The 17,355-nt window shown below is 40.5% G+C and overlaps 1 protein-coding gene across 10 annotated transcripts in view; it reads left to right on the top strand.

Annotated features, from left to right (window-relative positions):
* Positions 1-17,355, top strand: part of FHOD3 (formin homology 2 domain containing 3) — a 385,562-nt gene that overhangs the window by 318,930 nt on the left and 49,277 nt on the right. For all 10 annotated transcript variants that reach the window (XM_017814946.1, XM_017814947.1, XM_017814953.1 and 7 more), the window contains 2 exons: positions 3,423-4,312; positions 10,952-11,110. In XM_017814946.1, the coding sequence (XP_017670435.1) occupies positions 3,423-4,312; positions 10,952-11,110 (1,049 nt within the window). The remainder of the gene's footprint in view (positions 1-3,422; positions 4,313-10,951; positions 11,111-17,355) is intronic.

Below are 17,355 nucleotides of genomic sequence, written 5' to 3' on the forward strand. Positions count from 1 at the left end.
CAATGAAACAAGGGGCTGTGCTAACATGATTTGTTGTGAGAGGCGAAATACCTTTTCTTATCCTTTTAGTGGAAGAGGAAGAGCAGTGAGGGCTGGGGTGTTTGCTCCTTTCCTTGAGTTCTTCTGTCATGGTTAGGCTTCAAATGGCTGAGAGAGATACACAGGAGCTGCTGAAGATAAGTTTGGGCTGTGGCCATCTTTTGCTCATGTGGAGGAGGCACGTGAAATATACCTTGTCTGTAAAAGACTAGTTCTGTTGTGATGAAGGATTCTGGTCAGATACACCATCAGATACCTCTAAAGGCACAGCCTGGAAAACACCTTAAGAACCAACTTTCTGCCCAGAGAGATAATGATAACCAGAGTTTGTCATGCAACCCAGGCAGGGAGGGAATAAAAGGCAAGTTTTGAATTTTTTTATCACTCTTTTCCTTTTTTAATAGGGAGATAAAGGAATGTAATGTAATTAGGGCATTTGGTTCCCAAGTTTTCCTCAGACTCAACAATGGAGGGCCTTGTCCTAAGTTCTCTAAATTCTAGATAAGAAAACAAGATGTGCTTCAAAGTGTGAAATAGTCTTGCTCTTTCCTGAAGGAAGAGGGATAACTGAATCACAAGGCATGCCTCACAGAGATAAACTGTCAGATTGAACTGTTCATGTTTAAACTTGTCATTTTTATTTCTGGGAAGCATTCATGAATTTTGTCTTCAGTTTAATACCTTATTTCTTTTCAACCAGGACCAATATAAAGGTAATTAATTATACTAATTTACAATTAGTAAATTTTACTCATAAAAGATGCAGATGGGTATATTGGTAGGAAAGGCAGGGGAGGTATGAGAGATGAAGAATGTTGTTACACTGTGGTGTAGTCCAAGATAGTCCAAGTGCAAATAAGGGAGAACAGGTTGCAGGTTTTTTCTCCTCAATTTTATCTGTTACCTCAATTTATCTGTTATCTGTTACCTCTTACCTCAATTTAAAGTCCTTATGGACTTTTTGTTAAAAGCTAAGAAATTTACTCTGTTATTCAAAAATAAAGATCTTGAAATTGACCTACACTACCAGTAGACCAAAGATTTATTCTGTAGTGCTATGCAGGAGGTCTCATGTGGTGAATTGTTTGCTCTCTAGTAGATGAGGAGATTTGGAAAGCAAATGAGAGCACTTTCTCCAGCAGTTCTGACATTCCCAACAAGCAGTTTGCCATTTATGAGGTGGCTCGTTGGTTCTGCCCAGATGCATTAAGAACGAAGGAATAAAGCTTTTGGTGCAGGCTCCTCCTTCATTAGCCATCCTGACGAATTTGGCTTCCAAGAGGCCTTGTTTCTCCAATGGTATTTCAAAGTTTTACCTGTGGAGAGGAGGGCAGAAGAAGCCATCAAGGTAGCAAGAGTCTTCACAGCAGTGATCATTGATCAGCTAGAACAGATGGAGTTGGACTTGGGGAACCCAAATTAGAGATTGTGTCTGGGGGAATTTTGATGAGCAGTTTTCCAAAGAGATTAAATCTTGGAGGATCCCACGTGGCGATGCGGGATTTGTAGAGAGGATCTTTGGAGCAATCATGAACATCTTTGAAGGAAAGGCTGGGAGTAGGTGGAAATCCTCTGTGAGGGCACAGCTGGGTAGAATCTGTGGTATTGGGAAGGAGTTGTCTAATCATGTTGTCTAGTGAAACTACCTCGGAGACAAACCTAAGAGACTACCTCAGGTGACAAGTATTGATAAGAAAGCAATCCCATGGATAAAGTCCAAAGAAAAATGAGCAGGTAATGGAAGCAGTCAAGCCACATGCAGGAAAGTAGGTTGTATCCATTGTTGAAAAAAGTCTTTCTTTTGTCTGGGTTTAAACCTCTGAACTCATTTTAAAATGTTGTTTAGAGGTTGATCTGAATAGAGGTGAGAGTCATTGTGCTATGAGGCCCTACACTTTAACATGGTGTTATTTTAAGGGAGTTGGGGGTAGGGGGGAGTTGGAGGGCCCTGGATGTAGATCTCACCAAGAGGACACCTTCTCAGAGCACAGGATGTAGATGTTGTGGTAAGAAAGTCAGTCCGTTGACAAAAGAAGCTGTAAAAGATGTTTAAAACACTAAAGTATTGAAAAAGGTGGGAGCATACGTGGAGAAACAAAGATAAAATGGAAGTTTAAGAAAAAGGGTAACTGACAGATATAAAGAAAAATCTTTAACCACAAGGACCCAAAAGGAAGGCAGGCTAGCAATCAAACTAAAATGATAAAAATTAAAGTAACAGTGTTTATGAAAAATGTATTAATAAAATGTGTAAAGACTATGGGGAACAGAAGGAATTCCATACTAGAAATACAGTAAGTGTGAAGAATTATTTTTGTTCATGTTTAATCACTTCAACCGATGCTCACTGGAAAATGAAGCACCATAATTTTTAGACACATTATCCACATTGGTTAGCAGTATTATATTCAGGGAAATGTAGTCACAGAGACGCTTACATCATATATTTTTACAGTTTGACCACTATAATTTGTTATTTATGGTGCTGTCTCAAACATGGTATTTTGTGTATTATTGGTGAGAAAAGCCGTAGTCAGAAAGATGAAGCTTTATTACAGTGACATGTTAAATGATTGTGATGTGGGAAGGCCATTAGTCTTTCAACACCATTCTATAACAGGGAGGGTAACCGTGGCTGATTCGAAAATATTATATGAAGGTTCTCATAAAGAACTTTGAAAATCTTGCTCATGCTTATATTCACTGAGTTACCCTGACAGCTGTACCCTGGGTATGCAGCCTACTTTGCAATTCCAATATTCTGTGTTGTAAAAATGGGCCAGGTACCCAGGAACCTCAGCCGGGGGGTCTAAGGACATGCCAGGTCTGAAAGCTGTCCTCCCCTAGCCAGCAGGGTGGGAGGAGAAGTAAGCAGCTGCATGTCAACCTTAATATCAGGCAGGGAAGATCTCTTTCATCTGGAAATTTTCCTGGGGTGGTTCTAGTTTGTGGCCAGGTGAAGAGTACGATGATAACCTATTTTGTGTCATTGTCATGATATTTAAGCCCCATTCTAGAATACTAAATGTTATGAGGATTTATGCAATGTGTAAAATGAGCTGGGGTATTAAGTACAAAGTGAAACCTGACAGATTTCTGGGGAAACCTGAACATTCAAATCCTGAGAGTTATAGAGTCCCTTGCGAGCTACACATTATTCTCTACTCCCATTCCTTTTTTGAGAATTGCTTCCAACCCCTCAAGATCAAGCCATATATCAGCACAGTCACTTATTTCAAAATTTTCACAGTAACTTCTTGCCCAGTTTCAGACTAATTGTACATCTGTCCTCCAAATTATTTTTTTTTGGTGGGTTGAAGTGTGTTCTTGGTGCTCCGACTTCTTTCCCTTGACTCTTCCCATCTCTGTGTGTGTGATTGCAGGTCCATGGTCACAGACCATTCAGGATGCTGGTGTGAATGAGCAGTGCAGCAACATCCTCAACAACAAGCGGTTTATGTTGGACATGCTGTATGCGCATAACAAAAAGCCCAAGGATGAAGAGGAGAAGGAGCTGGAGGCGAAGGAGGAAAAGAAGGAGACGGAGGAAAGTGAGGAGTCACTTACTAGCCTAGCCAGTAGGATCTCTATTCTTCAGGCCACCAAGCAGGCCAAAGATGAAAGTGTCAAAAAGATGGAGATTGGAAATCTGGAAAACCAAGGCAGTGTGAAAGCCTTTGCAGAAAAATTCAGCAGTGGTGAGCTGGCTAAGGGGACAGCCGGGCCTGAAGATGAAATCAGTGAACAGGTCCCCGAGAAAACACCAGCACAGCCAAAGAAGGAATCTGATTACATCTGGGATCAGCTCATGGCTAATCCTAGAGAACTTAAAATCAAAGACATGGATTTTACAGACTTGGGGGAGGAGGATGATGTAGATGTGTTGGACATGGATATGGGTCCTGGGGACTCCCTTGTTCCCCCTCCTCCACCTCCACCTTCTTTTCTGGGTTTGCCTCCGCCACCACCTCCCCCCTTGTTTGGATGTCCACCTCCACCTCCACCCTCTGCTAATTTATTGGCTCCTCCTCCACTCTTCAGCACTCCTCAGGGTTTAGGGTCACCCCAGGTTTCTAGGGGTCAGCCAGCATTTATAAAGAAGAAGAAAACCATCCGTCTGTTTTGGAATGAGGTACGGCCATTTGAGTGGCAGTGTAAAAACAACAAACGCTGCAGAGAATTCCTGTGGTCGAAACTGGAACCCATTAAGGTGGACACTTCCAAACTGGAGCATCTCTTTGAGTCTAAATCCAAGGAACTGCCTGTCACAAAGGTACAGCTTGTATTCAGTTTGCTATTATTCTGCTATTGTATTGATATTCATTCTGACTTAGATCTAGATGATTTATGTTGTTTATATAAAAACAGTGGAAATTACTGAATGTGTTTCTAGGTTGGCCTATGACGGAAGATATTCCATGGCCTGATGTTAGGAGATGAGCCTAGGGTGGTGTACGTGCCAAGCTGCCCTCCTGTTTCAGATCTACCAGTTGTGGGATATCATTTCAGGAGGCAAATACCAAGAAATTTTACATTACCTTGTCCGTAGCTGAGTGCCAAACTAGGTATTGGACTCTGAAATATTTTCTGTTACATTCATATGAAGGTCACAGCATGGTGACTCATAACTGTGTATTTGGCAGTTCTTTACTTGGTAATATTTTCCTAATCATTATGTGGAAAGGTTAGAGTATCAAACTGGATCTTCTGCGTATAGTCTACACGTGTGCTTTGTTCTGATGGATTGAATTATCAGCTGGACCAAGTTACAGCTAAACTCTGCTGGGGTGTTGGGGTTTTGTTTTATACTAGTGAACAGGCCTATTTGAAATCCTTAATTTATGCAATGTGGCAATTTTAGGATAGAAGCTGGCACAGGAAATACCTCTGTAGCTAGGATTCCCTCTTCCTCAGTATCGTTATAAAATAAATTCACAAAGGCTGGTGACATGGCTGTTTAACATTAGAATCAACAACAAAAGGAAGCTTTTTATAGTTACATTTGGTAGGAATTTGAAGTAGCATTAAAAAAGTTATTAGCTTCAACATTTGTTTTTCATGGCTACATAAAGTCTTTTTCTTCTAAGCAGAATAATCGGTATCAGGGAAACAATGTTTTTTTCTTGTTAAAATGCTAGTAAGAAATGTCTATCTCTCTTAAAATAAATAAATTGCTTGTGTGTTTTCTCTGTGTGCCTATATGTTTTATAGTGACATAAAAACCAGTCAGCACCTTGAATATTTTACTTCTCTTTAGCTAGAGAAAGTTGTTTAATCTGTTATGTATCGTAGATGTTATTGTTTACTCTTAATCTGGAGAGTCTGGATATCTCACAGTAGAAGTTCTCAGATCACTCGTCTGTATTATTAACTCAAAATTTTCTAATACTCATTCTTGATCTTCTTGACCAAGTGGAAACATTGTAATTTCACCAATCAAGCCCCTAAGTACCTATCAAACAACAGGTACAGAAAGACATGGCTCATGTAGATCCTGCCATCACCGTTCTTAGCTGAACCTTTTTGTGACACAGATGCATGTAGATCTGAAACGTATGATGTAGCAGCCTTAAAAACACATTCAGCTGATTGTTCATTTAGCCAATGCTGAGATTAATTTCTCTCTCTAATTCCCTTTCTGCTGAGGAAGGAATGCTGGTGACGTCTTGGCATGCTGCTCCTCATCTCTCTCCCCGTAAATACAAATCTGCCACAGATGGTTCATAGATGGAAGGAATGAGAGCATTTTCTTAGATCCATAAAACATTTAATTCCTTGAATTGAATGTGGAATGATGACATATTTGCCATTTCCAAAATTTAGCTTTGTGCTAAATGCCAGTATTGTAATGGATCGCTCTGGCTGATTCTTAATCTTTTATTCTCACACAAAATTTTGATAAAATGTCAAATTGTTGGAATCATGACTTGTTTACTTTTCCAGTCACTCATTGTGTGCATTCCCAAACTGCCCTTGGCCATTTTCCCTCCCTCACACTTGCTTCTCAAACCTGCCTGATGCTTTGGCACAGCTTTTGGCTCCTGGCTGGAAGATGAGTGAGCAGGTTTCTTTGAAATTAGTGCAAGTCTGAGGAATGATTTAGATGACTGCTTTCCTCCTGGAGACTAATAACTGCTCTCTGCATGAGACATTGTACTTTTGGCACTCTTTCCACCCTGTCCCATAACACAGACATAGAACTCTCATTGTCTCTGTAGAGAAGACAATGGGGACCGAGGAGTCCTGTAGTAGTAGAAGTCTACGCACACTTCTGAAACTCCTGCCTGGTTTTGGTGAACACCAGAAAATCTTACAGAGTAGGAGTTGGTCCTCAGATCAAGTGAGAGTAGGAATAATTAAGCAGACCTCTGAATCCGTAAAAGACTCGAGGTTTGGTACGAAGATTACACTCAAATTAGGATAGCTCTCGCTTTTTCCAGACTGCTTGGTTTATTTCCAGGGATTACATTCCCCGTTGTGTCTAGTTTCTCCTGTCCAATGGCTGCAATCCAAAACAGGTTTATTCTATAATATCGTAAAGTCTGACTCACAGCTCAGTTGGTTCAGCTGAAAAAAAGAATGTAGAGCAACAAATCAAAAGTCAGATCTCCAGATTTCATAGCAAGAGATGGAAGTAGGTGCATGGAAAAGGAACAGTCCAGAAGGATGAGAAGAAAGGCAAAGTCAGGGTGTGTAAGGGGGGGGCTTAGCTCTTTCTTGAGCATATGCTCTTTCGTACAGCTGTAACCAATTTTACTCCAGTTTCTAATCCTTCACTGTGATTTCCACAACACACAGCTATAAACAGCTACTTCCTGGCTCATGAGAAGTTTTTCATTAAACACAACAGACTGTAATAAAATAAAGTGGATTTTAAATTGTAGGATATAATACAGGATTTGGGGGGTTGGGGCTGGGAGGGGAGATTCTTGCTTTTAGGAAAACTTATGCCACACTGGGCAACTTGCACACTGATTATAGTTAGTGGAGCACCTTTAGTTGCAGAATGTTTATTTTCTAGAATAGAGGATCATGACATTACATTTTTGAATAGAAAGAGAGTGATCAACTAGCCCCTCCAAGCCACTCTAGTATTTCCTTTCTTCTCAGTCCACCAACCACACAGATATTTTGACAAAGTACTTCAAAGTGTTTACTCTTCTGTGAACAGAAATGAAAACATGCAGACACCTGAATCAGATGTTTGTTGTTCAGCCCTTCTGTCGTTCACTTGGTTCTGCATGAAAGTACTATTTTGCTGATTCATGTATACCCTGTGGGATATAGTTATGCATCATGTGCCACAGACATAAAAACTTGAAAGGGGGAAAAATTAAGTAATCTGTTTTCATGTACACATGTACGCATGCTTAGACACACATTCCTTTTGAAAGGATTTGTTGCAATTTGAATGAATGCCAAGATAAGTCATAAATGTGGACCAGAAATTTCTGAAAAAAATTACATACATGTATCATGGAAAAAGTCAGTCAGCTGAACGATTCCATTTAAACTCTCCTGAACTAAATCCTTGCTAATTGAGATAGAAATAAAAAAAAAAAAAGCCATCTCATTAGTAAGAGATCACTGAAATTTTCTGTGCTACTGATGCAGACTTCTGCAAGTTTAAAGGCAGGAGATATTTATGACTTGATGCTCATATATAATCATTTATTTATATTACCACTTGAAAAGTTATTTAAATTTTTCTGCTTCCTATATTAATTAAAGCAAAGAGGCATGTTTTAGACTATGTGCTCATCAGACTGCAGATCACCTTCTGTGGGATGTAACAGTTTTTAAATCTATCTGGACTGCCCAGTCTTCAACAGAAGCAAGAGAGTCTGACCAGTTAGGTCCTGTGAATATCTAATTTGACTGTAATAGTTAATACATTGCAGAAATGTTTGTTTCCCACAAATTATCTCACCAGTTTTGTATTTTATAATTACTTTTGCATTTCCATTGAATAATATAGTATTCAAAAGTTCAGGGGTTATGTTTCATACTGACACATTAAAATATAAAATCAAATGCACTAGTTCACTGCTCTCTCAAGCATTTGAAGTCATTCTCTGTTAATGAATTTATAAAGCTCAGATTGAAGTCACCTATTATTGTAATAAAAATTAATACTTGTAGCTTATTTTAACAGTCAGACACTTACACATGTGCCATTTCATTGCAGACAAGAAGCAATTCTTTTCCTAGTGGTCAGGTAGTAAAGTTCATAGCAGTAAAATCTTTCTCTTTTCTTCAATCTTTTATTTATTTGGAAAGGATTTCTTTGGAACTCAGCCATCGTCCGGAGAATGGGTTTAAAATCTCTTCTGCCCCTGTTTTTGAAAAGGGTTACTTACCCCAAAATTTTATATCCCATGTGCAGTTATAGCTCTGGAAAATACCTACATGCATACATCCCCTGTACAGCTCATCTGTCTGTCATAAGTCTTTGCTAAGGAGCAAGCGCGCTGTTGCGATCGCCATCATCCCAATGGTCAGTCGTATATCCCCCAAATGAATATGTCTCTCTTGTCAAACTTCGGAGCCTAAAAACAGAGCTGCAGATTTGAGGCTTACTTACCCATACCACTTGTGGGAAGCCTAAATTTAACTCCTTTCCCCAGGCCTTTTCCCTTCTGCGTAAATTCTTTGGAGCTGTGTAATTCTGTGGAGTAAAGGACAAGGTAAAAATTGGTGGTTTAAAAAAGGCTTAGTGCAATACAAACTCAAGAGGAAGCAGTCTCATGAACCCTGTTTGTTTTTAATGTGGTCTTGGCCACTAACTGGTCCTGAAAATGTTATTAATGGCTCAGGAAGAAAAAAACTACTGCTTTAAAGGAGAAACTGCATTTCACATCCTTCAGGTAGCTCCCCAAGAAAAAGAGTCTCTTACTCAGAGAAAGAAAAGTACAGGAAGGCATCAGGGATACTTCTAAGGTGTTAAGAAGAGAGCAGTTCTGACAGAACTGACATAGAAACATTGAAAATAAATGTTATCTCTGCTCTCCTAAAATTTATCCTTTTTACTGCAAAATTGTTATTTCTTTTTAGGTTTAGAAAAACCAAACTCTCTTATTACTTTCACAGATCATACACATGTGGTAGTCCCCAACTCCTGTAAACCGCGGTTGCTTTCAGTCCCATCTGCTCACAGAAGTTGCATCATACCATGTTAATTGTTCTGGTACGATGAAAGGTCTGTGATGCCGCACAGGTGCTAAGCAGTCTGCGGGGACTGGTGGGCAAACCTCTCCTTGTGCAAGCAAGGAACTGAGCTATGCCATAAAAAGGTATCTTTGTAATGATACAGCTGCGTTCACCATTATGGGCTGACCCACAGCTGGAGGTACTTTGATGAAATCATTTACTAGCTTAGTTCTTTCAATTCAGAAACGGCACATAGGCCTAGCAGTAGGGTGTTTTTTGTCTCAGTGGCTGTGGTGCAGACTCAAAGAAAGTAAGAACAAAGCTTGATGGTCTAAAAAGCAATCCTGAGCAGTAAGAGTCTCGTCCTGGACTTTCCCCAAATCCATGGATGGTTCCCCCTTCTGAACAGTTGTATGGGCTGCCATACTGCAGCCTGGAAAGAGGAATTGCTTAGTCTCTTTGCCCCATTGAGGTGCATCTATGGTTGCTACTGCTGGAACTACAAACCATAGCTAGGTAACAGTGTCTGCAGGGAGGTCACGGTCCCATCTTTGCAGCCTGCACTGCAGGTTTATATATAGAAAAGCATCTCTGCACTTGCTTGCATCAGTGTGCAGGACTTCTCCCTACATTCCTCTGCTTGACAGCACTCCCCAGCCCATCTCAGAAAGGGCAAAGGAGAAAGAACCAGAGAAAACATGTTTACAAAGTTCACATATGCAGAGAGGGAGGAAAAATCCCTGAGTATGAGGAGCACAGTTCTCTCATCTTTCAGCTGCCTATTATACAACATATGTAGTTACCAAAGAGACACCTTCTAGCATGGGATAATGACAGAAAGAGAGGCATGCTGAGATGTAAAAGCAAAGACCACATTCAGCAGTACATTATGCCATATATAAATGGTTGGTGAGTCACCTTGCATAGTTGGTTCACATTTTGCCAGTATAAGGATGGGGAGAAAGAGGAAGAAATTCCTTGGGTCTACTCTAGAATGGAATTTAAAGCATGTGTTGCTAGTTCTTTGTGATTTCATTATTATTTATGCTGGAGAGTGTAAGATCCAAAGATATGTTTAGTTCCAATTAAAACTTAGGAAAAACAGAAGGGTTGAAATTGTCCTGCACCTGTGAAAGACTTGACGGACATATCATGAGCACCAAGGTAGAATAACTTTCCCCTGGCAGCCAGAGGTCAGAGAACCATGCCAGTGCCTCCAGGAAGGCCTCTATGGCTCCTTTGCCAGTGCCCGAGGTGGATTCATAACACAGGAGAGTGCTGGCAGGCAGGTAAGAACTACCCCGTCTGTTTCCCAGCCAGCCACATACATGAGAGAGGGCCAGCAGCCAGCCCAGGCTGATGCATCCAACGGGGAATTGAGCCCCGGAGCCCACCGGCTGCCCAGCTGCTGCCCCACCAGCCCTGTGCTGGCCAGTCCTGCTGCATAGCAGAGCTCTTGACTGGCAGAGACAGCGTCAGGTGTTTTCAGACCAGCTCATGCCCCAAACTGCCATTGTTGGCACTCCAGTGTCTTAGGCTATCTCTGCTTTGAACGCCAGATCTCTGGTTGAATCCTGGCAGCTCATGTTGATACCAGCAAGGATGTGGTAGAAGAATTCAGCTTGTTTTGATGACTACAAATCAATTAGATTTACATTCAGTATCAGCTTCCTTGAGTAGGGGAAGTCATTAGTGAAAGGAGTGACTTTTTCTTTATAAAACAGGTCAGAGGAATAATGCTCTGGTTCTCTTTTTTACCAAGAAAACTGCTGCAGATGGGAAGCGACAGGAGATCATTGTACTGGACTCAAAACGAAGCAATGCTATTAATATTGGCTTGACGGTGTTGCCCCCTCCTCGCACTATCAAGACTGCTATTTTGAACTTTGACGAATATGCCTTAAACAAGGAAGGAATAGAGGTAAGAAAGAATAGTTGATGTCTTCAAGTCTGCATTTTCAATACTTCTCTTTTTTTCTCTCCATGTTGCACATGGTGCAAGACAGACTTGTCATGGAAGAGGGAGAAGAGGATATATTATGTCATGTCTGAGTGTTGAAATTTGTCAGATTGATGTTGCGGGCTCAGAAGTGTGTAGTATCAACCTGAGGCTGGGCATGCTCCATAAATGTCGATTATCTGCTTTGTTTGTATCTAAGTTTGAGTAGCAATGCTACTAATTCCTGTCGAGATATTCAGAGTATTATCTCAAGCTAGACTGAAATACTGTGAAGCAGCAAGAACAGGCAGTGAGTTACTAGGGCTGATGCAACTCGTACAGAATTTAATAAATTTCATGCCCAGCTAGCTGTTGGAGTCATTCTAGATTGTATATCTCATTGAAAACAAATACAGTGACTAGTTCTGCTCAAAATAGCATTTCTGTGTTCCTGTTGTTTGAAGAAAAGCAGTTGGTATAAAGATTACAGATGATGTAATTTTTACCATTACACGTTTGACTTTGCAGATATTCTTACCAAGATCCAAGATGAGCTCTGCTTATTATTTTTTTATCAAAACATTTTTCTTCTATGAAGTGTAAAAGAAGCCTGCTGCTCCCCTGTTTGTTTTTTTTTCATTATAGTTGTATTCATTTCAAATTTTATTTTTTCTTTTCAATAAGCCTATATCATCTAGTAAGAGTAATCTGCACAACTACTGATCTCAACCAGTGGCTGAGCTGCAGAGATCATATATTGATTCACAGTCACCTTTTAGAGGTTTGGCACCATGTTTCATGATTTCTACCTTTCCACTTTCACTGTGTTGACTACATAAGAAAATGAAAAAACCTTGCTGGAATGGCAATGAAGTTACCAACAGTTACATGTGAAAGAAATACCTAAGTCAAAATATTGTTCTAGCTAGAAGGCAAGGTCTTATTTATCCTTACTCAAATATAGTTTCTTCCCAAAGCTATTTTACTTATTTGCTATAATAATACTTTACTCGTATTATGAAGGTGACAGATCAGTCTGAAAAGGTAATTTTTCATGACCGGGCCCATGTACTCACCACTGCAGTCAGGAGTACTAAGCTTTACAGTGTTGAAGAAGTACCCCTCCAGCCAAGCCCAGCTCACAGACTACTACTTAGATCTCAGTGCTGTAGGCAAGGTTTCCATACGAAGTCCAGCATAAAATGCCTGATAAGAAAGGACACATCTTCATTAACACCCATGTATTGTCTCCTTTGAATTGTGTCCTTCTCTAGCTTGCTTAGCAGCAGTTCAGATGCTCTGCACAGCCCACCCTTTCCACTGCCAACATTTGTCGCTGGGCTCTCCATCTGCCAACCACCTGTGGTGTCCACAGTTGTGAGTGCCTTGTACCACCACACCCTCCTTTGGGTGTCCTTCCCATTAGCTGCCAGGAACCCGTAATTTCATTTGAAATATATATATGCAGGCAGCTTTCAAACTGAAGAATTAAAGAAACCAAAAAATTATACCCTGTTAGTATACTTGCCCAGTGCTAAAGAAAATGGGGGTTCTGAGGTGTGTGTCCACAACTTGATGCTAAGAATGTGAGTAATCCTACTGTGATCATTCTGGTATTTGAAATCAAAAGAAAGGACAAGTGGAGCAGAGCCCAGGTACATTGCACTTTCAGAGATGAAGCCTTCATTGGCTGGGAAGGATGATGTTCATGCAGAAAAGAGCTTTTTTTCTTCAATATTCCATATTTATTCACTTATCAGGTGAAACCCTACACTGAATTCAGTCTCCCTTTCCCAGTCTCCAAGTTACCATTTTTTCTTATAGTACGTTGTTAGAGACAGACAGATGTTTATGGTGATATAGGGCTGGATTAAGCTATGCAAAATTGGCCAGGAAGCACACAGGTCAATACAGAAATATATTTTTGTGAGTCCCACTGTTTTTGGCAGAGCCCTGCCTCAGTTTTCCATGCTGCCCCTTTGGTCTACAGTGTAGACAAGCTTAGTTTCCTGTTTCTCTTTTCTGCATCTGTCCGTTCACTGGCTTTATCCTTTGAGTTAGTTTAGAGGGGAGAGATTTTTAGAAAATTTTCTGGTTCATATCTGTGGTTCCTAAATATTGGGAAATAATTGGTAGCGATGATAATGAATCAGTAATGATGTAAGAATCAGCTTCACTTATAAAAAAACACAGATAGTAAAATATATTATTTGCTATATAATGTAACTGATAGCTTATCTATGGGTTGAATGAGGCAGGACTCGTATGCAAACAAGTTCTGCAATTGGTCTCATTCAAAAATTGTATCACAGTGGATACTCAAAAGCATTTCTGCATAGTTAGTTGTCTAAAGAGATGTCACATCTAGTAAGCAGAAGAGAGAGATGTAAAGAAAGCAGGAAAAGAGATGTAATGTGTGCAGTGACAACCTAACATTCACTGCTAAAATTTCAGAGAAACTAAAATTTAGGATCATCTTCAGCTTTTATCAGAGCAGAACACCAACAGCATTACAAGTCATCTGAGCCATCCTTTGCCTTGTCTGTGAGCTCTGTGCTATATCCTTCACCGAGGAGCATCGTCACTGTGATGCTAGTGTGTGTGTGTGGCTTTAGTTCTGCACCTTGCTGGATCAAATGGTATCTTAAAAGTGACCTTGGTGTTTTCTTTAAGGACAGTGGATTAAAGTAGTGCTGACAGTAGTGCTAGCAGCAGGGCAGTGATGCAGCAGGCTGCAGGCTCCAAGTTAGGGATAGCCTAATTCATCATCAAGTCCATAGTAACCCAGTAAACCCTCCACTACTGTTCTACGTTCTGCTGAATGCTGCTGTGCTTATGACATTGAACTCATTAACTTTAAATGTATAATTAAGTAGAAAAAATTCTCCAGTTATTTTAAAATTCTCTATACCTAAGTATGTTATATATTTTTAGACCATGTGTTTAAAGAGGTTAGGTACCCCTGAGTTGTGAAAAAAGGCAGAAAATGGAGACATGACGCTAGAAAGGCAGATGTAGTCCACTTAGTATGCAAAGCAGGCACTGTTAAAGACGTATTTTCAAAGGAATGCACATTGTGTGTTTGCAAGCAAGCGTCAGTCCAGCTAAAAAAGGTTTTGTTTGCCAAAGTGTTTGTGTTTTCCTTTCTTTGAAAGCTTGGCATTCATTGTGTTCAAACAGCTTGGAGCTCGCTGCAGAATAAAGAACAGCCTCCTTAGCATGGATGAGGTCTTTCTGTGAGCTAAGCAAAAGACGCAAACTTAAAATCCTGGCACCTAATTTTTATGTATCATGGGCAACTGCAAGAATGGAGTACAACAAAGCAGTCCTTGGTGCTTGTCTTTAGCAAAGGTAGTGAGTGGATCACTCTGTAAAGGGCTACTCAATAAGGGAACAGGGATCAAAATCAAATTTAGCAGACTAAAATTAGGGTTATGCTGTGAGGAAATTAACATGAGTTGCTTTGTACTTTACAATATAGCTTTGTGATGTTATGCAATATTGATTACATTATAGGTATAGCTTTTAGTAAAACTATTTGTAATTTAAAAATCTCTCTGGGTATGCTAGGCCCTCCATACTTATATTAAGTAATTTGAATTCTAGGTGTCTAGAGTGTCTAGGTAGCCCTGAGATGTAAAAAGAGGTACAAAATGAGAGCTTGGTGTTAAAAAGGCATATGGTGACATGTATAAACAAAAATCAAAATGCAATTTTTGGAAACAATTATGGTATTTACATTTTTATTCTTTTATTATTATGATCATTGACACGGTATATTGGCATTTGCAGTTTCCAATTTGTTTAGCTAATGCTTTGTAAAAGTGTGAGGGGATGTTTCAAATCCCATGCTAGCTCATGTGACCTGAAAGAACACCTTTTTTTACAAGTCTAGATGGAAGAGAGAATGGCCTCAATGGTGCCTTGCTGGCTGGGCACTCACAATGAGCCTACCACTGCCCTAATCAGTTTCAGACTCTATTTAAAAGAAAAAAGCCACTCTTTCTCTCCTTGAAGCAAACCTAGACATCTTCTGCAGCTTCTGTGACCATCAATGGCACGTTCATATGTTTCAGTAGATAGCTGAGGAAGTGGAGTGGTGTGACTGAGGCAATGATGTCAGTTCCTGATTTACAGGGATGGCCATCAGCGTTTTAGATGTAGTCCCTTCTCAGAATTGGATTGTTTTTGGAAGAGTTGAAATAAAATTAGTGCAGGCAGCCTCACTTACTGCGAGTTCTGACCTTCAGATACTGTTATAATTTCTTAGATTTTCTACAGGTAAGCAAATCAGCAATGTGTCTCATTAACAGCTGCCTGGGAAGCTGAAGTTTGAGAGAGCCTTTTAGGAGTTGAATTGTCTGCTGAGACCTGTCAAATATCTGATGAAATACCCACTAATACATTTTTGGTTATGCAGTTTATGAATCTGTGGGCTTCAAACCACAGAAGCTTTGAACCCAACAACAACCAGATATTTGGGTTACTAATTTTTTCCAGGCTGTTGTTCACCTGTAAGATCGGTTGAAACCAAATATGAAAGCCAAGACATCCTTGCAACCTCATCATCACTGAGAAGCCCCGATATCTCATGAAAGAGATAACTTAAGCACCTAATTTCCTCAGAGGCTCTGGGCTATTCGCAGTTGCTGGTTAGGTGCTTCCTTGCATCCCACACTAAGGCCCATGACCCTCAGCCTTACGGGGTTTATAAATTTTGCCCTGTGACCATTGTAACTCTTTCCTCTTAGGAACTTTTGGAGATTATACCTCAGGATGGCAGAGTCCAGGAAGTAAGAAGTTTGATCCCTATGCTGAAAGTTCAAGCAAGTGGCTGGTTCCAGCAATCCAGCAGCAGAATAATTAGTATCCATTGTCTCATGCAAAAATTACTTATTTTCCTCCATTTTTTGTGCACTACTTTTCCTCAGAATATATGACTCTGGCCCAGATGGTTGTGTGAGAACGCATGAAGGTAAAATATGCTTGTCACACATACTAGAGAATATGAGCATCAGGTTTGTTAATAACCAGTTCTTCTTTAATCGACCTGCTGGCTACCGACACCATCTCAGATATGAGGAAAGACTGAGGTTACTGGGCCTATTTAGCCTAGAGAAGAGCAGACTGAGAGTGGAGCTTACAAAGGCCTATAAGTATGTGAAGGAAGGGTGCCAAGAGGATGGAGCCAGGCTCTTCTCAGTGGTGCCAAGCAATAGGATAAGAGGCAATGGGCAGGAACTGATGCACAGGAAGTTCCTCCTAAATATGAGGAAGAACCTCTCTACTGTGCGTGTGACTCTGCATTGGAACAGATTGCCCATAGAGGTTGTGGAGTCTTCCTCTTTGGAGATATTCAAGAACCAGCTGGATGCAATTCTGCGCAAAGTGCTCTAAGGATGACCGTGCTTGAACAAGGAGGTTGGACCAGATGATCCACTGTGGTCCTTTCCAACCTGACCCATTCTGTGATTCTGTGTACTGAGGAGAGTGTTATGAACTAATGATTTGACTCAAAGCTATTTGTGATTTAATGGTCACATCAGGTGCCAGTAACCTTCTGCCCTGCTGTGCTTTTATGCTACTTTTACTGTCGGTGATCTTTCAAAAAATAGTAGTAATAAAAATTAAAATAATAATAAAGTGACAGATGGTGTACTCATCACTTTCCAACACTGAACAAATGGCTCAAATTAGTCATAGAGTGGAAATCAAGAATAGGAGCATTTTACCATTAGCTCAGGGACACACCAAGGATGATGACCAGCAGGATCAGAATTATTTTCCCAAGCAGATCAGAAGTGCTGGGGTAGGTCATTTTTATGGGAACAGTTGCACCTTGGATGATGTGAGACCTGCCTGCAGCTCCAGTCCCATCCAGGCATGGCTTTCAGCAGCAGGGCTGATCCTCAGCAGCTGGCACCACAAGTACAGGCTCTTTTGTTTGGCATTTCTGTTTCACATACTACGGTACAGAGCACAGCAGCTTTGCAGTATTTGGACTTGAATGCTTTTTGTCAGCTCCATCTATCTTGTAGTGTTTACATAAAGCTCAAGGAGGAGGAGAGTCCCTTGGGAAATAAAGCTTACTGTTTCATTCCTCTCTTGAAAATGCCCCAAAGCAGTGCAAAATCTCTGGAGTGAGGCCTCTGCCCCACCACAAAATACTTGTGGGATCCCTGGGTAGCTGCCAAAAGTCCTAGTTATTTGTAGGAGGCAATTGAGAA

This window comes from Lepidothrix coronata, unplaced genomic scaffold (genome assembly GCF_001604755.1).
Source record: "Lepidothrix coronata isolate B3197 unplaced genomic scaffold, Lepidothrix_coronata-1.0 Scaffold47, whole genome shotgun sequence".
In the NCBI taxonomy this organism is placed as follows: domain Eukaryota; kingdom Metazoa; phylum Chordata; class Aves; order Passeriformes; family Pipridae; genus Lepidothrix; species Lepidothrix coronata.